This window comes from Ochotona curzoniae, unplaced genomic scaffold, assembly GCF_017591425.1.
Source record: "Ochotona curzoniae isolate NIBS_2020 unplaced genomic scaffold, NIBS_Ocur_1.0 scaffold_274, whole genome shotgun sequence".
Classification (NCBI taxonomy): Eukaryota; Metazoa; Chordata; class Mammalia; order Lagomorpha; family Ochotonidae; genus Ochotona; species Ochotona curzoniae.
In genome coordinates, this window is record NW_024467101.1 from 7,718,230 (window position 1) to 7,743,640 (window position 25,411).

Sequence of the window (25,411 nt, forward strand, 5' to 3'; positions counted from 1 at the left end):
GGTGAGTTTCTCCTTGATTGGCAGCCGGGTGGAAAGGACTCGGGAGTGACGGCTGTCCCGCCCCCTCAGTCTGGGCCTGTTGGCGCCAGCTTGGGGAGGTGGGCGGGGCCTGGAGGTTCGCGGCGCCTATTGGGTGTGGGGGGAGCTCCCCGCTGGGCCTAAAGCCCCGCCTTAGGCCTTGTGCTGGCCAATGAGCGCGGGGTGTGGGCGGGGTGTCGGCGGCGTCGGCGGCGGGCCGGGAGGCTGAGGCGGCTGAGGTGGCTGAGGTGGCCGCTGGCGCTCGGGCGGCGGGCGCGGCCGGGATGGCGAAGAGCAGCGGAGAGAATGGGCCGCGCGCGCCCGAAGCCGCGGGAAGCTTATCTGGGACCCGAGAGAGCCTGGCCCAGGGGCCGGACGCCGCAGCCGCGGACGAGCTCAGCTCTCTGGGCTCCGACTCGGAGGCCAACGGCTTCGCAGAGCGCCGCATCGACAAGTTCGGCTTCATCGTGGGCTCGCAGAGCGCCGAGGGCGCGTGAGTAGAGCCGGGGCCCTGGGCCGGGGGGTCGCGATCGGGCGCGGGAGGTGCGCGGCGGGGCCTGGACGCCAACAGAGCCGCCCTCGGGGACCCTTGGGGCCCGACCCTCCCTCCCAACCAGGGGCAGCCGCCCCCTTCTGGGCTTTTCCCTTGTCCTCCCCACTCACCCACCCAGAGCACCCCCCTAGGCAGCCCTAAGTTCCAGACAGGCCCCTCGGTCTCCCTTTCTCCGCCCCATACAGACTGACCCGTCCCTCGCCAGGACCGACCGAGACACGACAGAAGGACAGACACAAGCCCCAGACTTTCTGCTGCCACCTGGCCTTTTGAGTTGACTTTGCTCCCAGCCCTGACAGTCTCACAGATGGCTACCCCTCTTCTAGGTAGTCGCCATCCCTCTCCCCTACCCCGCGGACAGCAGCCCCCCATCCCGAGCTCCCTGACCCCACCCATCCCAGGACAAACTGACCCACCCAGGCTGACACGCAGGCCTCTGTGGCCTGACATCGGTCAGCTCCAAGGTAGGGGACAGACCACCACATCCCAGCAAGGCTTAGACAAGGTTTTGCTCCACTCCCCACCTGCCCCACTCCCTGCACCCCAAGTCCAAAGGCTCTTTGCCCGCTGTCACCGGCAACAAGTGGGCAGACACACGCTTCCCCTTCCCAGCACCTAATGGCCAGGTGTGCAGCTCCACACCACACCTCCTCCCAAACCCAGACCTGGGGCGTGGGAGGTGGGGAGACTGCTGCTGTAGCACACCCAGATGCCCCACCCCTAGCGCAAGCACCCAGGTACCCAGGTAGTAGGTAGAGCACTGTGACAGCCCCGTCCCTCCAAGCTGGGTCAGGCAGGGCAGCCTCACTCTGCCTGTCCCCCACGCCCCAACCCCATGAACCCTGCCCTAACTTAGGTAGGGAGTCAGGGGGTCTGCTTAAGAAACAGAAGACTCCAGACCCTCCTGTCCTGCCAGCTGTCTTGTCACGTGAGACGGCAGCCGTGCCCAGCGCTACAAGCCTCACTCTGATGACCCTGCTGTTCCACACAGACAGCCCCTCACACATCCTTTGCCCCCACTGTGTCTAACCTGTGGCAGGGGTGCTGCAGCCTCCCTCCTGACCATGGCAATGCCTTGACTGCCCAAGAACCCCACCCCACACATCAGCCCCAGTGAAGGTCACTTCCGGGATTTTCCCCAGCCCCAAAGCTTCTCATTCACCAGGCCGCAAAGAGATCTGGCCACTCCCCAAAGGGGAGTTTCCTTCTCCCAGTGGCTTGCAGCAGACCCAGTGTGCCCCATTCAGAGAGCTGATCTGATTTCTTCTCCTGACTGGATACTCTCTCACAGCTTCCCAGGGAGGAATTTGCTTGTGAAACCCGAAAGGGAACTTGGCAGGGGAATAGGGAGGTTGTGTTTGTTAATTGGGGAGCAGTCATGGAGGAACAGGGACCAGGGAGGAGAATACAGTGTCTGAAGAGCCAAAGAACAAATTCTCATTCTGCTTTGTCGGGTCTTGGAAGAAAGAGCTGGGGGTTTGCTGGTGAATTCTGGGGTATGAGAATTTCTACTGTATGCTTATCAGTCAGCTGACCAGATCTCGGGGTGCAGAGCAGTGGAAAAAGGCCAGCTTTAGAAATCGTACTTGCTGGCTGTGTGACCTTGAACAAGATCCTGAATCTCTGGGCCTGTTGACTCACGGGAAGGGACAACAGTAACACTTCAACTTCCAACATGATGATGGGGAAGGGGCCTAGCACATTGCGTGACATAAGTAGTGGCCCCCCAAAATGTTTTTGTTTTCTTTATTTTCTCCTCCTAAAATATCTGAGAAATGGAGGAGGGAAAAAAATGAGGGCGTACCTCTGGTATTTGCGGGCAGAGCAAGAGGTCCCAGTGGGGGCACCTCCCTTTGGCTAAGGTTCCCAGCCAGGCAGCCAGGCATCTGTTTTCCCTGCTCCCCCTTTCCCCGAACCACAGACCCAGGGCTGTGGCTCTACAGACACCCTCTGCATGTCTACGTTGGTACTGTCGCTAGGGCCGGGACTGAGGTGGGATTCCCAGCCCACCCCTTTCTCCTTGCCTCACCTAAAATCTCTAGTCTTTACCAACTTGGCTGCTCTCTTATTAGTTTATATTATGGTTTAAAAAAAAAAAGTAAATCCCAGCTCAAGATCATAGAGGGGAAGTTATGGGAAGTTTCAGGGTGACTGCCCTGAACCCAGTCTCATGGCTGTGGACTAGGAATCCAAGTTCTGTCCCAAAAAAGTGAAACATTAGCACCGATAGCTGTGGTGAAGATGGCCGGGACTCTGGCTCCAGATTCAAGGTTCATCTCAGCCACCGTGGGCCAAAGGTTGTCTCAAGACAGCCATTCTGGGGCCAGCATTGCGGTGCAGTGAGTTACGCTGACACTTGCAACATTGACCATCCTCTCTTGGAATGCTGGAATGCCAGTTGGAGTCCTGACTGCCCTGCTTCTGATCTAGCTCCTTTCTGGGGATGTGACAGAGGATGGTTCAGGTCCTTGGGCCCCTGCTACCCACTCGGGCCCACAAGCCACCCATCTAAATGGAGTTCTGGGCTCCTAGCTTCAGCCTGACCAAATCTTAATTATCCACAGCCATTTTGGGGAGTTAACCAGCGGATGATGGGTTAATCTGTCAGTCTATCTCCATCTATGTTGTTCTATCACTCAAATAAATAAATAAATAAATAAAGATAGTCAATCTTGATAGTTGCCAGGGGCTGAGAGAATGAGGAAGAAAGAAGGTGCAGTGGTTGTTGGGTACCTGCTATCAGTAAATCAGAAAGGCACACCCTGAGCTAGAAGGGATCTTAAGGGATTGTCCAACTTGATTCTTGTTTGTTAAACATCTGAGGAAGTTGAGGCTTAGAGAGGTAACTTGTAGGGCTGGTGTTGTGGCACAGAAGGTTCAACTGAGGCTTGTCATGATGGCAACCCACATCAGCCTGTTGATTCAAGTCTGTGCTCCGAGCAGTTCTTGCTTCCAATCAAGCTTATTGCTCGTGTTCCTGGAAAGGCAGTGGATCATGGCCCAAGTGTCACCCATGTAGGAGACCCAAATGAAATTCCTGGTTCCTGGCTTCATTCTGGCCTAGCCATTTGAGGAATGAACCAATGGATGGGAAAATCCCTCTCTGGCTCTTTCTCTCTGTGTCACTCTTTCGTTCACATGAATAACTCTTGAGAGAGAGAAAGAGACTGACTTGCTTAATAATCCCGCGATTCTGACTGTAAGTCAGGCAGCTTCCATTACCTTCACCAATCATAAATATGGCCCTTGGCACCAGCAGGAAATCAGGTGTCAGACTGGTATAACAAGCAGGCACCTGCATGCCCTCCTCTTCCCTGTGAAGTCTCTCCGTAGTACAGCAGGCTACTAGGGCTGGCACAGGAGGGGAATGGTGTGTTGTCAAGACCAGTCCATTACACTAATAGGTTTCCACACAGCTGACACACCTTTTCTGCTGAGAGCCATGATGGAATAACTTAATCAGGTGCTAAGTATTTGTAGGATAATTTACTGGTTACACGTTCCAGCCCAGAAAACTAAACGGTGCCTTAGAGTTGGCCACCATCATACAGCTAGCCAGAGGCCCAAGAAAGGTGATCTACTTCTCCCTCCTTCCTTGGTCTGTTAGGAGCCGACCTGGGAACTGAACTCAAGAGACCCAAGTCCTAGCTATCCCCCAGCCTTCCCATTTGTGCAGCTCAGTCTGTTTTTTGTGCCTGCTTCTGCAAGAAATCCTTGGAGGGACTGATGTGAGACCTCCCTACTGTTGAATAGGAGCTAGAGTTATGGAAGCAGTGAGGGCGCCGTGGCTGTGGGTGGCACAGATCAGAGAGGGCATGCTGGTAGCAGCTGTTGTGACTTGGCTGGAGGTTGAGCTGGTCCATGGAGGCCCAAGAAGGACCAGATAAGGGGAGAAGTATTCTCAGCTGGGGGAAGGAAAAGAGAGTGATGTTACTGTCATCATCACTTTGGGGTGGGAGAAACAGACTCATTGGGTGTTCCTTGGACAGCAGAGATGGGCAGGAAGGTAAAGAAGGGAACTTGTTGGACACCGGGTCTCCTGGCCCCAAAGAAATGGCCTGAGAGAAGCCATTTCCTTTCCCCATGTGACTGTCGGGCCTGGGGCTGCCCACTGGGCTTCAGTCTGCAGGCCAGATGAGGTAAGGACTGTGCTCTCCAGGATGCTGTGGGTGTCGGCTTCCTATCATGGGAGTAAAGGATCGGAACTGGGCCCAGGCACAAAACTGAAAACAGTCAGTGTTGTCCCCTCCTTTGGTTCCCCTATTTCCTGGACCTGCCTTTCACTCGAAGCCATTGCAGTAGCACTCTGATTTTAGAAATCATAGTACTGGCCCGATTGGCATCCCTGTAGTTTGGTCTGTGCCAGTTTTGGTTGAGGTGGGGCCAGGGCCCTCCTGGCAAGCCAGAGCCTGCCTCCCTACCTTCCCACTACCCTTCCCTAGTTTGTCAAAGCTTAGAGCTTTCCATTTTGCTTGAGGTATTATAGATCTCAGGAGAGCGTGGCGCAGGCGATGGAGGGGTCCCTGGGTGGCCCATCTGGAAGGTGTCAGCTGCACATGTGGGGCCCTGGTGTGTGACTCTAGACCACAAGCTCTCCCATTTTCTCTCCCTCTTCCCTTCACTCAGGCTCAAAAGAAAATCCGGTTTGGCGGCCCTGTGGGTGTTCTAGGGCTTCAGACAAGACTTGACTTGGTAAAGGAGTTGGGGAGGGCCAATGTACCAGCTGCTGCTCTGGGAAGGTGCCTGTGTGTCCGCCAGCTAGGAAACCCTAAGCTGTGGGAAAGAGATAAGGCAGTAGACCCTGTTTGATGTTTTGTCCTCCCCACATCTGGACCTGAAACAAGACCTCCACAGGGGTGGCAAGACCTGACCCTGGTCCAGCCACTCAATCTGTTTACGCGGAGGTGTTGCAAAGAAGAGGCTCTGTGAGCCCCTCTTCACTCAGGCCCTGGAGTTTGACTTCAGTGTGACTTTGGGTGTGTCGCTTTACCTCTTTGATCCTCAGTTTCTCACATGCAAAACTGTTGTGCTAATATCCACGTGGCAGGGTTGTTGTGAGGGTTAAATTAACTAATGTTTGAAAAGCAAGTGTTTGGAGCAGAGCAGGTGCCCAGTGAACATTCTTCCCTCTCCTGTCTTCCGCTTTGACTTCCCACCTCTAGCTCTGTCTTTTGTCAGTGAGAGACTCAGACCCCATGGGCAAGAGTAAGCCCTCCCCTCCCTGGGACAGGGAGGATCCTCACTGGAGATAAGCACACTGAAAACTTGGAAATGCAGCCTGGGGTTTAACAGCTGGTAAATGGCAAAACTGGGCACTGGCGCCTTTTTTGGGGATGCTAAATCCGGTGGCTCTACCTTGCTAAGAGGGCAGCAGGCAGGGTGCCAGGTGCTCGCAACCACCAGGGTCGCCCTACCTGGAGTGGGAGTCAGCAGAAACCTACTTAGTTCCTCGTCGCAGTGTGGTGAGCTCGACCAGCCTCAGTTAAGGATCCTGGCCATCCGAGTAAGAGCCTAAAGAGGCAGGTCCTTTGGTTGAGGAGGCCCCAGAAACATGGCCAGATACAGCCCTCCTATAGCCTAGCCTCCACACCATTTTGGTCTTGACCCCAAAATGCTGTCTAATAACCAGCTGACTAATATCCAGTCTGTGCCTTTTGGAAGAAATGTTTCTTCGCAGGCAAGGCAGGTATTACTCACATGTTCCTCGTGGGGAATCTGAAGCTTGGAGAAACTTAGAGTTAACAGTGGAGCCAAGCCAAGGGGGATCCCAGGTCTTTTGACACACCTTCCTCCTTTCTCACTGTCAAGCCGATAGAGCCTGTCGGCCTCCGGTACATTGCCCAGGGAAGCAGAGAGCTGCCCTCAGCCACCCGAGGTCAGTACCCTCGCTGATCACTTTCCTTACCCTGCAGACAGCACACTTGAGTGGAAAGAAGCTTCTATCTGATTAGTCCTTGCCTGAAAAAATCCGCTGCTATCCTGGATACAAGGAGAAAATTGTCCACACGACTGGGAAACCAACATTCCTGATGCTTAACCCTCTTGGAAGCTCCCTCTTTCCAGGATTTTGGGGCATCTGGCAATTTGGCATTGTCTGTCTCATCTTCCCTTGCTTGTATTTCCTACCCCCGCTCCATCCCATGCCCTATCCAGCTTAGCTCTCTGCCCTCGTACAGGCAGGCAAATAGCAGTGTGAGCATCCCTGGAGAGCATGCCAAGGCTGCTCGTTGTAGCAGGGAGCTTATTTACCAAACGTATACTGAGCCCCTGCTCAGCCAGAACCTGTGACTGGGACAGGCAATACAGATCTGTACAAGATGTCTCCATCTTGTCACCCTCACGGGATTCATGGACAGGCTGGAAAATAGAACCACGAACACATCCTTACAGTGTCAGGTGAAAAAGGCTATAGCTGAGATGTAAAGTTGCTCTGAGAAAGTATGGAAAGAAGCAGGCAGCTGTGCCTACAGGTGTTGGTGCAGATCCAGACCTCAGAAGGCACAGCAAGGAACATTCCAGTGGATGGAAAGAGAGCCCCCTGTGCAAAGTGCCCTGCTAGAATTCCAGCTGTTTGAGAATGCCATGTGCCACGGTCAGAAATGACCAGAATAATGAGGAGCAGGAGAATGACATGAAGCAAGGATGGGCAAGGAAGAGAGGTTAGGCAGGTGAATCTAACCTTGACTGTCACACTGAGCCCACCTGTGTTTCAGAATGCAGCCTGGGTCTGGAAAGATGGCAGAGAAAGGAGCCAGAACCCCAGGCAGTGAGACCAGGGTAATCCGAAAGAGCTGCATGGAGCCCTAGACACAGATCTGGAGCTGGGAGGAGAAAGAGGCTGGCAGATCATGAGGGCTTGGCTCATGACTGGCTGTGTGGCCCAGCGTTGCCATCTGGGGCATCTCATAGACCCTCTTCTGGAGCCTTCTGGCTATAGGAAGGCGAGGCCAGCTGTGGCTCTCCACGGTGGTGGGCAGTAGGCTGTGCTGACTCGGCTTTGTCATAGCCCTGGGCTCCCCAAGGTGTCCAGGATGGCTGGCACAGTCCCCTGAGCCACATCAACGGGTTCTTTGTCTCCCTCTAGCAGGAGAGGGAGTGGAGTGAGTGGTTCTGAGCTTTGTGGTCTCTGCCTGGTAAACATATTGGGTGGCAAGGAAGACTGTGAGGGAAGCCAGGCCCCTCCTCGAGGAGAGAGGCCCGAGGCCTGAAGGCAGGAAAAATGAGCAGCTCCAAGGGTAGGCTTGCATCTTTGGGCATACCGCAAGCTCTTTGTTTAAAGATTTATCTTTTTTTCTTTTTCTTTTTCCTTCTTCTTCTTCTTCTTTTTTTTTTTTTTTCCTGAAAGACAGAGTTACAAAGAGAGGGGAGGCACAGACAAAGATCTTCCATCCGCTGGTTCATTCCCCAGGTGGCTGCAACTTCAGGAACTGGGCCAGTCTGAAACCAGGAGCCAGGAGCTTCTCCCGGATTTCCCATGTGGATGCAGGGTCTCAAGAACTGGAGCCCTCTCCCACTGCCTTCCCAGGGACACTAGCAGGGAGGGGAGCTGGATCAGAAATGGAGCAGCTGGGACCTGAACCAGTGCCCATATGGGATACTAACACCATGGGCTGAGGCTCAACCTACTACTATACCACTGCAGCAGTCTCCATAGCCCAAACTTTTTAAGATTTATATATTTTTATTGGAAAGTTGGATATACAGAGAGGAGGAGAGACAGAGAGAAAGATCTTCTGTCCAGTGGTTCACTCTCCAAGCAGCTGCAACGGCTGGAGCTGAACCAATCTGAAGCCAGGAGTCAGGAGCTTCTTCCGCGTCTCCCACGCGGGTGCAGGGTTTCAAGGCTCTGGGCCGTCTTCGACTGCTTTCCCAGGCCACAAGCAGGGAGCTAGATGGGAAGTGGAGCTGCCGGGATTACAACCGGCACCCATATGGGATCCTGGTGCATGTAAGGCAAAGATTTTAGCCACTAGGCTACTACACCGGGCCCCATAGCTCAGACTCTTAAAGGAAGGTAAATGGTCTGCCTTGAACTCACCCAGCATTTCTATTCTGTTCTTGGATCTGGTGCCTGAGCTGGGACAGGTGGGAACAAGTCCAGCACCTAAGAGAAGGCAAACACCTTAGCCCTTAGGAGCTCTTAGAGATAAGAGATTCTGGTGGCAAATAGGGATTGAGACCTGTATGTGGGAACGGTCTGGGGCCCAGGCGCAGGGGTCAGCATGTCCGTGCCGGCCACCCCACTCCCCCTCGTGCTCTGTGACTTAGGCACGCCCCCTCCCCGGTCACAGGGCCCATGTTCCTTGTTTTTCATGCAGCGTTTGCTGTGTTTGTTGCCCTGTGTGCTAGGCTCAGTAGAGAACCAGCCCTGCCCTCTGAGGCCTTCCAGCTGAGCAGGGAAGCAGGACATGCGACAATTTAGCTGCAGGTGTGGCTGTGTGAGGAGGCTTGTGAGACTCAAAGGAGATAACTGGCTTAGCAGTGTTGTATAAATAAAGACTGCTGAGTCAGGATCAGGACACTCAAGCTCCAGACCTCCCTGAGCCACTAACTACCCCTGTGACCTTGAGAAAAGGGGCTTAGTCTTTCTCCCACAGAAGGTAAGACAGTCTTAATGGGACAATGCTAATGTGGCCATCTACTTCTAATATTCTGAGATTCACCTTTAACATGTTCTTTACGTGATACCTGCTACATGAGTGCAAGGGGTTATCACAGCACATCCCACCACCCCACCACCACCCCCTCACGCCACGTTCCCAGCATGCTCTGTGCAGGACCTGTGACCCCCATGGCTTAGGGCTGTAATCAGAGGATGCTATGGTTTGGCTAGGTCTTCAGTCTGCACTATGCTTTTCTGTTTACAGTAGCCCTTACAGAAGCAATGAGAAATTGGCAGGGTGAACGTTTTTTTTTGCCCTACTAGTCAAGGAAGCCGAGGCTGAGCATATGATATGGCTAGATCTGGACCCCTCCTTCCCAGGTTTCCATGTAACTTCGACTGGGGCCGCTTTGTGTCTCCTGCTTTCCTTCCCTGTCCCACCCTAAAGATTTCAGCTTGACCTCAAACGTCTGTATTTCTCCTCTTGGGCTTCTCAGTATGTTTTTGCCACCGAGTTGTTATGTTACAGCCCAATTCCTGTCCCAAGTCTGCACAAGTCTATATGTGAGGGGACAGGAATAGTTGGGTTGTGAGGGAGCACAAATGTGGAAACTCATCTTCTTCCTCAGTTACTCCCTGGAGGCCATGTGTCCGCAGGGACCCTCCTGGCCAGCCCCCCTGTTGGAAGATACTTCTTTGCCTTCCCTCCCCATCTTGGCTTCACCAAAATATAAAACTAAACTTGGAGCCAGGGAGCGCAGGTAGGTTGAAGACAGCAGCAAGACCCGGCTTTGACTCCTGCCTCTGGCACCTTCCAGGCCTGTGGCCTCCCTGCTTCTGGGACTGGACCAGTGGTATCATAGAGGGTGTTAAGAGGATCCAAGAGAGAGGATGTTGATAAAGCACCCAGCACAGTGTCTTCCACAATTAGGGCCCTGTGATGTATGGTGGAATTGACAAGCCATGTGTGAGTTACCCTCTGAGACTGTACTTCAGGTCTTTGGTGTAATGGTGAAGGAGCAAGGCAGTGTGGGTGGGAAGGTCAGGCTTCGCTCATGTGCTCTGCCCACTCACTCTATGGCCTTCGGGGTGAGGCAGGAGCCAGTCCCACTCAGCTCATGGACAAGCCTGCCAGGGCAGCGCGGGAATCCCCCTTCAGTTCCTCAGTGAGTCATTTGAAGCCGAGTGCTCAGGCAACCCCCTGTCTCTGAGGACCTGTTCTCTCCTCAGCCCGTGAAGAGAAAGCAGAAGTAAGAGCCGAGGTGGGGCTCTTGTAAGCTTCAAGAGCTCAGGTGAACTATCCGAGATGCCCAGGGCCTCTGTCTCTTGGGGAGGGAGTCTGAGTGTGCCCGTGAAATGCCACCACCCTGCTTCTGTGAACCTTCTAGACTCCACCAGTCTGCCTCTGAGTGGCCTCTCCATTCTGTCCTCCGAGCACAGTCATGGTAAGGCTGTTTGCACAGGGAGCCCTGCTAGTGGACAGACTTTCCCCTACCCTGCCTCGTCTAATCCCATGAGATTTAGTTATCATCACGACACCTACTTCACAGAAGCATAAACCAAGTCACAGAGCTGAGTGATTTGCCAGGGGTCACCTGACTCATGGCTCTGGGTTCACTGAGCTTTTAAGTTCCCTGGAACGTAACTGTACGTCCTGCCAAGCAGATAGCACCCAGTGGGAGAAGCACAGGGCCTGGATTCACTCCCAGGGCTGTCTCTTAGACGGTTCCCGGCCAACACCCAAGTCTTGCTTATCTGCAAAGGGGGATAATTGGAGGACTTAGCTCAGGAGTGTGCTGCCAGAAGCAAATGAAATAATTAAGTGCCAAGCCTAGCATCTGGTGCGCAGCAAGTGCCTGCCTGGTAAGTGCTATTCCAAACATTCAGTGAAGTTAATTGAGTATTAGAATTGTAACGTAGAAAACCATCATCAGAAAGATCCCTGCTTAGCTCTGTGCCGGCCTTCGAGGAAGATCTAGACTTGGCATCCAGCCAGAACGAGGCCTCTTATCCAGCCCTGGCTGTACTGTATCCCCACCTGGTCTCAAGGCAAGGGACGCTGGGTTATCAGCTCATGGCTCAGGGCGCGTGGACTTGGAGTGCCAACATGCAGCTAGGGGAGTGTCAGTTGGGGCCCCAGCTCTGCTCTCAGCCCAGGGCACATGGCAAATAGCGAGACCAGTGGAACTGCTGCCCCTTCTGGAATGCCACCTTAGCAGAACTGACAGGTGGGTGGCACCCGCTCCACTGGACTGCTCACATTCCCCAGGCAAGCCACGCTCTCTCCTGGTAGCTCACACTTGCACACATTACTCTTTCCGCGTGGGTGTCCTTTTCCTCTTTCTCTCAGTGTGGCCACTTCCTGTATACTCTTCACAAGCCCCAGCTCTGAAGTCAGCTAGCTGGCCTTTGAGGCTTTCCCTTCCCAGGCCTGCTGTCACCCTGGGGACCATCTTGCAGTCTCCAGCACCTGTGTGTTATCTGTTTCCTCTGCCAGAGTCACCTCCCTTTCCCCAAAGGCAGGCACTGTGAGTCGTTCATCTCCGTAGACTTGGGGCCTGGAACACGAGCCTAAGAGAATGTGTGTGGAATGTAATGAGGGGCCGGTGGCTGTAGCTGCATCTATTAGGAGAGTCATCACAGACATGAGAGAGAGTTCTGAGCGAGACTACTGAAGACAAGAGGGGTCAAGGTAGCGGTGGGAGGGGTAAACCTGCGGGAGGGTGGCCTGGGAGAGGGCTAGGGGATTAAGTGGGCATGTGACCAAGAGCAGGAGGACCTGAGGTTACTACTGGACAGAGAGGATGTAGGGAGCCTGGGCAGAGGAGGGGCTTTAGTTAAGCAATAAGTCAAGACTTAATTGGTAAGACCTATCAATGCAATCTTAGATAAGGATGGGGGGGGGATGCCATGTGAGTCACCATGGCTCTGGGTACCCACAGTGAGGTTGAAATCCAAGGACCCACCCCCAGGCAGGCAATTTCTGTCTGGTGAGGGTTGGGGTTTGGGTTTGGGGAGAGTGATCTGTTGACATGGTATTGAGAGCTTCCTGTGGTCAGGGATAGCCGACATGGGGGTTTCTGCTGTGGTCTAGGGTAGGAGCAGGAGGATTCCTTGTTTTCCAGGGAGCTGGTGAGGCTGGAGCTGGGAGCCATTCCTTTGCATCTCACATGGAGCAGGGTGGAGCTGAGAGCTGGGCAGAAGCCCAGGGCACCAAGGCCAGTGCAGGGTGGAGAGAACCTGTTTACCATTGTGCACTGACCCGGGGCTAGAGGGAGTGGAGCCAGGGAATTCCTCATGGGAAGAAAGAGACTTGCCTAGCAGTGGCCTGAGCTGCAGCAAAGGGGAGTGAAGCAAGCCACACTCTCTCCCCCAGACAGGGGCAGCTCCAGGCTGGGAGCACCGGGCCGCCCACCCAAGGGAACATCGGGCTGCCACAGACCATTGTCCTTTACCATGCTGACTCATAGCATGACCCTGGGCAGGCCACTTACCCTCCAGGGCTCACAGGCATCCCCAGCTGTGGAGTGAACCCACTGGGTGATCTCGCCGGCCTCCCAGTCCTGACAGACAATTGCACCCCACCACCCTGCCCTCTCTCACATTCCGGTTTCCCATGAGCACTTCTTAGGGAACTGGCCCAAAAGCTATTTATACTTTCACTCATTACCACCTCTTAGAGTAATGAATTCTGGAGGCTGTTACCCACTGTGCAAAGTAAGCCAGTCTTGTGTGTTTAGCTGCACCTCTCTTTGGTGCTCTGGGTGGGAATGAGAAACCATCCCACCCTTGTTGTCCCTGAATCTGTGATTGGCCGCCCTGTCTCTTGCAGCACCCACATTCCACTTTTCCACACTTTGGTGGAACCTCCCCTGTCTCTCCCCTCTCTGTTCTGAAGACCCACTTTCATGCTGTCCATTTCCACCCTTCTCAGCACAGGAGGTGGTGGAGCAGAGGGGAGGGAAGGTGACGGGTTGAGACCCTTGGTACACTTTGGGTAGTTTAGTGTTCGAGCGGAAGCCTCCCCTTCGAGCTGTGAAACCTTGGGCAGATTACTTAGCTGTGCAGGATCTTACTGTTCTACACATCCATGAAGGTAATAATCAAAGCTACTTCCTTGGAGAACTGTGTGCCCACGTTACGCTTGGCAGAGCTGGTCTACAGCTAGCACTTGGAATGTATTGTCTCTGATTGCCCCACATCATCTTAACCGCTGCTTTCTGAGGAGGCGGCATGGCACCTATGCTATAGAAAAGGAACCGGAAGCCCCAAGGGTGGAGTGGCCCTGCCCTGTCTCACACAGCTGTAATGTGGTCGGGCTGGGTTCAGAAGCCAGTGGTGACAGTTGGCGTGTCACTGAGTAAATGACATAATCCTTTGGTACTCCAGTTGCCTCACAGGTAAGATAAGGCTAATTCTGCCCTCTCCACCTCAGAAGCTATGTGTGAGGACCAGTCAGATGACAAAGGGATGTGGAAGTGCTAGGTAAATGATAATGCCAGTCACCCAGTTAAGGTACAGTTTGCTGACAGCTTACCAGGCTGGGGCCCGTGCACACTTACTTGTCATTGCAGTTTTAAAAACTGTGGGACCTGTACATTTAAAGATGAAGAAGCAGGGCCCGGCGTGGTGGCCTAGCAGCTAAAGTCCTTGCCTTCAAATCTCTGGGATCCCTTATGGGCACCGGTTCTAATCCCAGTGACCTGCTTCCCATCCAGCTCCCTGCTTATGGCCTGGGAAAGCAGTTGAGGACAGCCAAAAAGCCTTGGAATCCTGCACCCACATGGGAGACCTGGAGGAAGTTCCTGGCTCCTGGCTTCAGATCAGCGCAGCACCAGCTGTTACAGTCACTTGGGGAGTGAATCATCATCGGACAGAAGATCTTCCTCTCTGTCTCTCCTCCTCTCTGTATATCTGACTTTGTGATAAAAATAAAATAAATATTTTTTTAAAAAAATGAACAAACAAGCAAAAAATATAAAGATGAAGAAGTTCAGGCTTAGGAGACCAAGTGGTTTTCCTTATTCTTCCAGCTAGTAAATGGAAGAACTAGGGTGGACTCCAGCTTGATTGACTACAAGATCCTGACTTTTTACATTCCCACCCCTATTCTAGTTTTCCTGAGGGGTGAGAGGAGGAGAATTCTAGTCCGTGACCCCAGCGCTTTCTGTTTGGGCTGTTTCTCTTCATTTGGGCTGCTTTAGGGAGTGAGGCTTAGAGGAGGAGGCTGCAGACAGGTTCCTGGAGACCAAGGTTTTGTTTTCTGCCATAGGCTAAAGGGTTTGTGGGCATGGACACTGTGCCTGCTGAGTTTGCCTAGCTGAGTTTGCCAAGCTGGGACAACTGAGGTCTGCTAGAAAGACTGGAGGGAGAGCCTCCCCACCCCCAAATCTGCCCCTGGCCTTTAGTCTCAGTAGCCTTGGGAATCACCTTGTCCCCCTGAGCTTTTGGGAGCTGCCGGCCTCTGTATTTCAGGAGAAGTTCAGGGAAGCACGATCCCGTGGAGTGTGGTGTCAGCGGAGTGTCACTGCTGCCTTGGGCCAGGCTGTGGCCTGGCAGCCCAACACAGGCTTTGTGTCCTCTTGTGTCCCTCAGGAGAGGGGGCAGCCAGCAAATGGCTAATCTCCCAGCCCTGCCATCTCCAGCCAAGGTTCTGCCATCCCCATCTAGCACATTGGTCTGACTATCTTGCTAGGAATGGACAGACCCCTGACAGGGGCAGTGAGAGCTTTGGAGGAGGGAGTTAGACTGTCTCCAGGGGCCCTGGGGACTAGGGTTTAGCCACTCAGTGGCATCTAGATAAGGGCCTGATTTCCCCAGAGCCTCCCCCTGGGAAGTCAGAGGCTGCACACGAGTCATTGTGGTAGGGGGAAGCCTTGGTGCAGCCACTTTTTTTTTTTTTTAACATGTGGTTTTGGCTAGATCATACAAGCTATCTGGTCAGCTTGGGTCTTAAGTTTCATGAACCAAATGGAAGTAGTACTTAATCTGGGGCCAGCTTGATAGCATAGCTTCTAAAGCTGTCACCTGTAACCCCAGATTCTTGTCTTGGTTACTCCACTTCTGATCCAGCTCCTTGCCTATGGCCTGGGAAAAGCAACAGTAGAAGGCCCAAGTGCTTGGGTCACTGCTACCTATGTCAGAGACCCAGATGAAGCTCTAGGCTCCTGGCTTCAGCTCTGGCTGTCGTAGCCATGAGGAGGGTGAACCAGCAAATAGAGGATCTCTCTTCCTCCCTTCCCCATCCCGATTCTGACTTTCAAAATAAATAAGTAATCTTTAAAAATATAAATATCTGTGAAGGCTCTGTGGGATTATTAGGAGAACATGTAGAATTGCTTCAGACAGAAACAGCCCTGGATGCAGTGCCAATGAAAGTAATGATGTCATACAGAAACCAGGCAGGCACCTGTTAGGTACCTGTAAGGCATGTGATGAGAATGATGGATGCTGAAGACCTGGATCAGTGTGAGAGAGCCAGTGCTGAACCAGTTGTAATGAAATGTTCATTTCAGACTTCATGTCTTGACCTGTTCGTGAGTTGGTACCGAGACAAGTTTTAGGAGATTGTGGCCAGCATCAAAAAGAAAAGAAATTAGGGTGCTATTACACTGAGTGCATCAGCACACGTGAGGAGAACTTGCTTCGTGAAACATGCTTTCCATTGTGTACGTGCATAAACTCAATAGAAAATGTTTTTCTTCCTTAGGGTCTCAGTTTGAAATGTGTAAGAAGTGATATTCTAAGCCAAGACGTGTCTTTAGTTGGAAAACAAGTCTCGAGAGAAAGGCAGGCAGGTGTGTGGACCATGTTTTGCCCTTGTCCTGGGAGGCAGAATGTAGTGCAAAGGTCAAGAGCGTGGGCAGTGGAATCAGGCAGGCCTGGATTTGAGACCTAGTTCTACCCTTACAGCTAGCTGGTCTTTGGCTAGGCACTTAACCTTACTAAGTCTTGGATTATACTGCAAGGAGAGAATGGGGGCTGGCACAATGGCTCAACTGGCTAATCCTCCACCCATATGGGTGCTGGTTCATATCCCAGCTGCTCCACTTCTCATGCAGCTCTCCGCCTGTGGCCTGGGAAAGCAGTTGAGGACAGCCCAAAGCCTTGGGACCCTGCACCTGCGTGGGAGACCTGGAAGAAGCTGTGGGCTTCTGGCTTCCGGTCGGCTCAGCTCTAGCCATTGCAGGCCCCTGGGGGGTGAAGATCTTTCTGTCTGTTCTGTTTGTAAATCTGCCCTTGCAATAAAAATAAATAAATCTTCTTTTTTAAAAAAGGAGAGAGTGACTTGGAGGTAGGATTTTTATGAAATGCTTGTGTGGCATATTGAGAAAGAATATGGTAAGTAACAAATAATGGACAAGAGATAACTATTGTTGCTAAGCCTATTCCTGTTGTTGTAGTTCTCATCTTTCCAAAGGTTTATGTGAAAGCCAGATTGACAGGGAAAGGAAATGGAGACCCATTCGCTGATTCACTCCCCAAATGTCTGCAATAGCTGGGTCTGGGCCAGGCTGAAGCCAAAAGTCAGAATCGCCATCTGGATGTCCCAAGTGAGTGGCAGGAAGCCAAGTACTGACACCACCACCTGCTGCTTCCCCGGCGCATCGGCAGGGAAGTGGATCGCAAGCAGAGCAGCTGGAGCTTGTATTATTTATTTTTATTTCAAAGTCAAATATGCAGAGAGGAGGAGAGACAGAGAGGAAGATCTCCCGTCCGATAATTCACTCCCCAAGTAATTGCAACAGCCAGTGCTGAACCGATCTAAAGCCAGGAACCAGGAACTTCCTCCAGGTCTCCCATGTGGGTGCAGGGTCCCAAGGTTTTTGGCCATCTTCCACTGCCTTCCCAGGCCATAAGCAGGGAGCTGGATGAGAAGTGAAGCTGCCGGGATTAGAACCAGTACCCATATGGATCCTGGAGCATTCAAGGTGAGGACTTCAGACGCTAGGCCATCACACCGGGCCCGGTTCTGATTTTTAATGTATTGGATTCTGAAGGGTTACTGTGGCTTGAGGAGGGGAGAAGAAAAGACATTGCAGCGAAGGATGGGTGGATAACAAGGGATGAGTATGGATACATTCAATAGGAAAGGAATCTGGGGATTGCATGCCCCTGGTAAAATCTGGATATAAAGTAAGGAATGTTGTAACAGTAGAAACGGGTCAGCTATAGGGGGGTGACCGCATCCCTGCAGAGCTTCCAGTAGAGACTGGGTCCCCAGATCCCGTCAGGCCACCTAGGGAACAGGGTTTTCTGCAGTATAAGGCTCTCAGATGAAGCATTACCCAGCAGCCACTAGGCCCCTTATCCTGGATCGGCCTCTGTGTCACCAGTGACCAGCTCATGCCTTCTTTCCTCTGTCAGGGGGACGTCACCCTAGGGCCCCCACACTGTCAGGGACCCCCCCCCCCCGACCCCAACTTCATTTCACAGATCACAACAGGTTGGCTATTTGGAACATTATGAAGATGCTACTTGGGCTGCCCACACCCTGTCTCAGGCTTCCTAGGTTCAAGTCTCCCTCAGCTTTTGGTCTAGCTTCCAGTTTCCTGCTGATATACAGCCCGGAACACGGCAGCTGATAACTCAGGTACTCAGATGCTACCATCCGGGTCTCGATGCTACCATCCAGGAGACCCAGAAGGAGTTCTGGGGTCCTAGCATTTGCATGGTCAGACCCTGGCCACTGGGGACATTGTAGAGTGCACTAACAAATAGGAGATTTCTTTTGTCTCCTCCTTTCACTTTTATCTCTCTCTCTCTCAAATGAACAAGAATAAAAATTTAAAAGCTCTTTTAAATCAAGCTAGATCTTTTAATTGATAAAACAATAGTTTTTTGTGGGCCTCGTATGATGACTGAATGTCTAAATCCTAACCTTGCATCCATATGGGCATCAATCTGTGTCCCGGCTGTTCTACTTCCCACCCATCTCCTTGCTTGTGGCCTGGGAAAGCCGTAGAGGACGGCCCAAAGCCTTGGGACCCTGCACCTGTGTGGGAGACCTGGAATAAGCTCCTGGCTTTGGATTGAATCAGCTCAGCTCTGGCCATTTAGGGACATTTGGTGAGTGAACTAGCAAACGGAAGATCATTCTCTATCTCTCTTTCTTTCCGTAAATATGATCTGCCTTTCCAGTAAAAATAAATTTTAAAAGTCTTTTTAAAAAAGCAAAAAAAAAAAAAAAAAAGCGATCTTTTTTGTTCCTGGCATGATCTTGCTAAATCAATGGTGTAACTTAAAACCAGTGGTGTTCACGGGCCCAGCGCAGTAGCCTAAAGGCCAAAGTCCTCACTTAGAAATCTCTGGGATCCCATATGGGCGCCAGGTTCTAATCCCAGTGACCGCTTCCCATCAGGCTCCCTGCTTGTGGCCTGGGAAAGCAGTCGACGGCCCAAAGCCTTGGGGCCCTGCACCCGCACGGGAGACCTGGAGAAAGTTCCTGGCTCCTGGCTTCGGATCGGCTCAGCACTGGCCATTGCACTCACTTGAGGAGTGAATCATCGGATAGAAGATCTTCCTCTCTGTCTTTCCTCCTCTCCTCCTCTCTGTATATCTGACTTTGCAATAAAAATAAATAAATCTTAGGAAAAAAAATCAGTGGTATCTTAGAATCCAGGAAATATGGTCATTTGTTTTGTACCCTGTTGTAAAATTCCGGTTTGAGGTTTGGCGCTGGGGCTTTAAAACTGCCAAAGCTGTTATCTGGCATCAGTTAGAAAAAAAAAAAAAAACCCTCTAGCTAGCTAGCATGCTCCTCTGTGTGTCTGCACTTGGGGGGATGGGTATCAGCCAGGCACTGCAGTAAGGATTTTATACAAGGGAGAGCCAGGGGTTGAGATGCCCCATCTTAATCACATAGGAATGTTTAGAAACGGATCATCTCAGGGGAAGGCTGGGTCCTCTCAGCGCCTCAGTTTCCCCATCTGTACCACAAAAGGGTTGGAGCAAATATTATCTGAAGCCAAAACTCCCTGTGTTGACTTAGTGTGGGCTCCCTTTCCTTTGGTTAACAAGGAAGCTTGTCCCCTGACTTGTTGCATAAGCAAGTGCATCATGGGTCATGGCAGGTGTAATGACCTGGAGAGCGTGGGCCTTTGGTTTCTGCCCCGTTGGATGTTTGGGGTTACGCATCCCTTTTGTAAACTGGCAAGCTAAAAAATTTGGTCTCTGCGTTTCTTCATCTCTTTTAAGCTGTTTTAATTTTACTTGAAAGTCACAATTATTGCAGAGAGAGAGAAAGAGGAGGAGATGGAGAATCTTCCCTCTGCTGGTTCACTCCCTAAGCGACCACTACAGCCAGAGCTGGGCCCGTCTGAAGCAAGGAGCCAGAAGCTTCATCCGGGTCTCCCACATGGCTGTAGAAGCCCAAGGAAGGGACTGGCCCTTGTGCCTCTAGAGGGTGCCTGCAGCTGAGGAGAGTAGCAACAGTTCCAGGAGGGTGGCCTTCTCAGGCCAGCTGCTCAGGACTGCACGCCCTGCAAGGCCCGGACAGTTAAATGATCAAGTGCTGCAAAGATGAGGACCTAACTCCTGCGGATCTGGGAAGCCTCGGCTCTGCAGGGGCCCCGCCCTCCACTCTCCAACCAGTCAGTCACAGCAGCCCATTTCCTTCCGGCAGCAAAAGAATCGCACAGCGCAGGCCCGGGTCAGGCCCCAGCCCCACCACGTCCTGTTCCCGCAAGCTCCTCCGTGCTGCCCTGAGAGCCTCCGACCCCCGGGTTCCTTTCTGGGAAGTCAGGCAGGGTTGGCTGCTGGCTTCGGGCTGGGAGCTGATTTGAATCTTGAGTCCAAGTTTTTCCACTGATCTTGACACTGAACAAGGTAACTGTCCTTGTGAATCTTACCCCTTTGAGTTTCTGTTTCCTTATCTGTCATACACGTTTAATTTTGTTAATACTATCAACTTAAAAAAAATTAAACACACACACACATGCATACACACAAAGAAATGTAAAAAAAATCTTACAGTCACACCACTCTAAACTGTAAGAGTGTGTGAGTGTGTGTAGAGAGGTACACGCACACTCTGGTTGATTGCCGTCAGTATTGCCCTGCAGGCCCCAGAGGAAGCCTGTGGGGAGTGCCAGTCCCACGGATGGTGGCCTCTTCCTTCTCTCTGCCCCTCGGTTTTGTGAACTCAGGCATTCCCCAGGGCCTTGCGCCTTGGCAGGAAGCCCGCTCTATTAAAGCACTGTGTAATGAAGCCAGGGACTCCCTGCTCACCTCAGCTTGCTTTGGGTGCAGGTCTGCCCGCCTGCAGGGAGGTTTAATGCCAAGATATTTCCCCCCCACACACTTTGTTGCCCATCAGAACATCAACTCCATGAGGATCAAGATTTTGTTTTGGTCACAGGACTGCATCTCTCCCCTCCTAGCCCCTCATCGCTCCCTGCAGGAGGTCCTGACCCTAGAACAATGCCAGCACAGTGAGATAACTGCTCAGTCAGTAGATACTGGACAAATACAAACAGGCGTTGGTGTTGGCTGGGGCTTTGAAGTGTATGTAGGATTGCAATAGGTGGAGACGATTCTGGGAGCGTTCTGGCAAAGGATCTGGCATGAGTAAAGGTTGTGAGACAGGAAAGGCCCAAGGCATAACTGGGGGAATCTCGGAGTAAGCAGTTTGGCTCCAGTGAAGAGGTGAGTGTGTTGTTTCTGTACTTGTTAGATGAGTTTTTGTGTCCAGCCCTGCACCTGGCACACAGGCCCTTGCAAGCAGCTCCCTTACCAAGACTTACCAGTCTCCAGCCTCTGATCACCCTGGGCGAGTAGGCTCACAAACTGGGCAGGTGTCTGTCTGGTCTCTGACTCCCAGGGAGAGGGCGCATTCCCGGTCACAGACAGGGGGCCGTTTGTAAGTTAGTCCCAGAGGGCATGCAGGGATGGAGAGCAGGGGCAGTGCAGGTGTAACCAGGCTGGGGTTGGAGGCTAGAGCCAGAGCCGGGCCCTGCTTCTCTGGGCACATCTGACGGCCCTGCCCTCTGCTCCACAGGCTGGAGGAAGTACCCCTGGAGGTGCTGAGGCAGAGAGAGTCCAAGTGGCTGGACATGCTCAACAACTGGGACAAATGGATGGCCAAGAAGCACAAAAAGGTGAGGTCTGGCGGGGGAGGGGCAGCTGTGTCAGCTTAGGGGACAGGGCTTGCCTCCGGTGCCCTCCAGCTGCCAGATGAGGGGCAGAAACTGGCTGGAGAGTGGGAGGGAGGCTGGGATCTTGAGAGCCCAAGTGAAGGTTGGGCTCTTGGAGGTAATTTCAGATTCATGCAGTGCTTGGTCCTCGGGTGAAACCTCAAAGCTGCATGTGCAGTGACCTGTGGCCCTCCTGGGAGAAAGCTGTAAGTGCCACCACCAGCCACCTCTTAGCTGATGGGTGTGAGCATGTGCAGTAGACCTCATCCACACTGCACATGGGTGTGGGGGGTGGTGGTGGTGGTAACCCCACTTGAGGGGTGACCTAAGAATCAAGATCTGAACCCAGGCAGTGTGACTTCAACACCTGCCCCACTTAAGCACCATAGTAAGGGGGCCTGGGGCATCTTCCAGATTAAACTGATCACTTCCCTCTTGGCTCTTGGAAAAAATGCAACAAGAAAGTGAAGTTGCAACACAGTTTCCCGACAAGCTGATGAAAAGGAAAGCAGCTATAGCCCTTCCCCTAGCCCTTCCTCGCCCTTCTGTCTGAAGGCGCTAGCCCTGCTCCTGTCGCCCCACCTGCTCCTGTCGCCCCACGAGAGAGCATCCTTGCCACCGCTCTTAAACTGCATGACAGTCCATGTTCCAGGCCATCCTTGGCAGGATGTGCTGTCTTTCCCGATGAGGCCTGTCCAGAGTCTCCCCCGGGAATGCCTTTGTACAAGTTTCCCGGGCAGCAGAATAAACCCTTTGGACCCCATCATCCACTGGGTCCACATGTCCTAATCCCAGTCCAGGCTAGCACAGCTGGCCTGAGGCCTAGTGGCAAGTTTAAGACCCACGTTGGGTACAGGTTTGGCCCAGTCCTACCCTCTTCCTCTTGTCATCATACTAATGCCCCATGCCTCTGTGTAATTTTGGGGAAGTCACCACACAAATGCACCCGTCTCAGTTTCTCTCAGGTGTGAGTGATAATCCTGGACAAGGCTCCCGTGAGGTGGTGACCATAGGTGCTTCCTAGACATTAAGGCCTGGGGCTGCAGCTGGAGAGGCTCACCCAGGCCCCAGACTGGGTCTTTTTTTTTTTTCCTGTTTTCATGAACTTTGGGGCATTCTGCTTTTGTTGATTTAGAAAAATCCTCATCTCTCTCTCTCTCTCTCCTTTAAGGCAGTTATTCTTCAACCGCTTCCTGCCTGGTTGGTTCTGAGGTCTGTTTTCCTGCCTTATCACGCTCCCTGACGCAGCCTGGCTGTGGCTTGCTCTCTAACCATTTGTTGTCACTGCTGGCTGCCAGGGCCCGTGGCTTGCCCCCAACCTCCCTTGCCAACAGGGATCCCAGAGGGGAGCCCTGGGCATTCTTGGCAGCATGGCCAGCAGCATCTCCTCTTCCCCTTTGCTTCCCTGGCACTGTGGCTGAGAGCCCAATAGAGACACATTTTCGTTTACCCTGCCCAGAAGCCCAGCCCACTGCTGTGCTGCGCACCGGGACTTGTATGCCCACACCCGACTCCTGCGGCTTCAGCTGTGGCCTCACTGGGCACTGCTCCCGTCGGCTCTCCTGCCTTGCTGTGGAGCCCTGCTGGAATCACAGCCTGGACAGCCTCACCTGTCTCAGGGAGGCCTCACCTCCCTCTTCTTGGATTCTTCTGTGGTCCTGCTTTGGGGGCTCCGGGGTTGGTACTTCCTGACCTTGCTCAGCACAGGATTTGGGGGCTGCAGCAAGCAGGGCTGCAGTTGGAACACCATCTTCCTTAGAGGGCCCTGCCCCTGCCTGGGGTTCTGCAGGCAAGGGTGCGGCTGTCCTCAGCTCTCCTCGGAGACCTCCTCCGTTCCCAAGGCGTTGCCTGAAGAATTCCTTTGTGCTTTTGGGGAGCACCTTATCCCGTTTCCTCCTTCCAGTAAATACCACCTCTATGCTGAGGATCCTGGAGGCCAGAGCGAGAAGGGCCAGTTGTGCTCACGGCTCGCAGTCCCCAAGGCTGCAGTGAGGGTGCTGACACGGGGTGCTCCCACCAGGCTTACCCCAGGGAAAGTTTACGGGCCCCATGCCTGTGCAGCTGTCCCAAGTCCCTTTGCCAGAGTCTGCCCAAAGGGGTTTTCTTTAGGTGTTCCCTGTCCCACAGCAGCAGGAAACAGTTCCCAGAGTCTGGGGCAATTTCCTTCTGCCCCCTTCCTCTGCCTCCAGCCAGACAGCTCTGCTGCTCCACCAGGCCCTGCTGTTGTCTGCCCTGCCCTGCTGCCCTTTGCCTGCTGCCTGGCTCCTGCCTGGTTCTTGACCCGCTCTCTGACCCTCGGAAAATTTTCTCTTGTTTGCGCTGCTCATCAGGAAGGCCAGCCTTCTGCGCTCCCTGCTCTGGGAGCACCCACTGGGACTACAACAGGGGGTTTCCATGTGAGGGGAAGTGAAGTCTAAACCGAGGCCCCAGGCCTCTGTGTGGAGCATCTCCCAGGGATGGGGAGATAAGAAAGAAGCCTCTGCTTACTGAACACAGATCCCACAATTCAACACGTTCCCCCGAAACCCCATCCTTTCCAATGCAGCCCCTTTCAACAACGTAGCAGAGAAGCAGGTTTTAGCATCTCCATCTTGCCCTTAAGCCATGTGATTGGCCCAAGGTCAGTGCTGGGTTCAAACCCATATTCAGATGTTCTCTTTTTCTGAGATACTCTCCCCTCTCGCAACTCCTTGATCCCAGGGCCAGGCTGCTCAGTGCAGGGTCCCTGGGAGTGTCACCAGTCACCGTTTTCCATCCCATGGGTCAGGGCGGACAGCTACCATCAGAGCCTCGTTCCGCTCCCAAACCCAGGGGCCAGCCATCTGCGTGCTCACCTGTGCCATGCCAGGCACTTACGTGGAAAACCCAAGAAGCTGTGCGGTACAGGGAAAAAAAAAACCCAGTTGGGTCTTTTTCCCACTCTATACCTCCTCCTTTGCCCCATTCATAAGAGATGTGGTAGTCTCCACCTGGGTTTTGGCAGTAGACAATTTTGTCTGAAAAGAACAGCCAGTCCGAATGAGTTACTCAGCACTTCCTCCCTGCCTTCTCCTGTTCCATGGGTGGCAGGAAAAGCCATTTGAGCAAGGTCTGAGAGCAAGACACACACCCAGGCCAGCTACCGCTGTCCCAGGCTGCTGACCTAGGGAACTTCGGGTCAAGGTGAGAAGAGCAGGAATCTTGGAGGTCTCTGCTGAGATTGCTCCAGTCCGGTACACAGCTGCTTAAACCAACCCTCCCACTCCCCGTGAAGTAATTAGGGCACCCAACACACTTGCTTCCCTAGAGATAGACCATGGGCTTGTCCCAACTTTACACAGTTCCATTTTGCTTTAGAAAATGGGATGGGATCCTGAATCCCATCACAGACCTCAGGAACACCTGTATTGTCACTGGACCAGGAGTGGTGGGACTCTGCCCTCACCTGGTGGCAGTGTGTCTAGAGACCATCACTCCTCTGTCCACTACTGGATTCACTCTGTAGACAAAATGGAAGAGACCTCTTTCCTTCCTGAAATGCTCGCTCAAGGCCCAGCAGAGGGCAGCCAGGCCTGGGGGACCTGGCACAACCATCCTTCTGCCTTGCAGATCCGCCTCCGGTGCCAGAAAGGCATCCCACCTTCTCTGCGGGGCCGGGCGTGGCAGTACCTGTCAGGAGGCAAGGTGAAGCTGCAGCAGAACCCAGGAAAGTTTGACGTGAGTCTCCCTCCCTGCGGACCGACCCTCCCTTCCTTCCTTCCTTCCATCCTTCTGTGTTTCCCTGGAAGAGCACTCCTCCACACGTTGTCTTGAGCCTCAGCAGCACCTCCAGTCCCCACACCCAATGTCTGGGCCCTGGCAGGTCAGGACCTGTAGCTCCTGGAGGCTGTGCTGCTCTGAGGACAGACCCCTACGGATGCATGGATTGCTAGCCCCACCCATTCTAGCTCTTTGCCTTGACACTGGGGTGGACTTCCTTGGGCTCTGCAAGCTGCCTCCCCACTCAGTTGTCAGGAGGACCCCTCAGATTGCTCCCCTGACTACCTTGGGCCCTCAGCGCTTGCCGGCATCCCATCCTCCTACCCCTTCTCCCTCCTCAGCCAAGCCCATTCATGCCCAGTCTGC

At 53.1% G+C, this 25,411-nt stretch overlaps 1 protein-coding gene across 3 annotated transcripts in view; it reads left to right on the forward strand.

The window, feature by feature from the left end:
• The first annotated feature begins 228 nt into the window (after window positions 1–228).
• Window positions 229–25,411, forward strand: part of TBC1D10A (TBC1 domain family member 10A) — a 31,183-nt gene continuing 6,000 nt past the window's right edge. Inside the window, exons 1-3 of one of the 3 annotated variants that reach the window (XM_041003626.1) lie at window positions 229–511; window positions 21,172–21,271; window positions 24,896–25,003. In XM_041003626.1, the coding sequence (XP_040859560.1) occupies window positions 303–511; window positions 21,172–21,271; window positions 24,896–25,003 (417 nt within the window). In that variant the 5' untranslated portion in view covers window positions 229–302. Of the gene's footprint in view, window positions 512–19,627; window positions 20,001–21,150; window positions 21,272–24,895; window positions 25,004–25,411 lie in introns of those variants that run through there. The other 2 variants (XM_041003625.1, XM_041003627.1) reach the window with 2 other exon arrangements.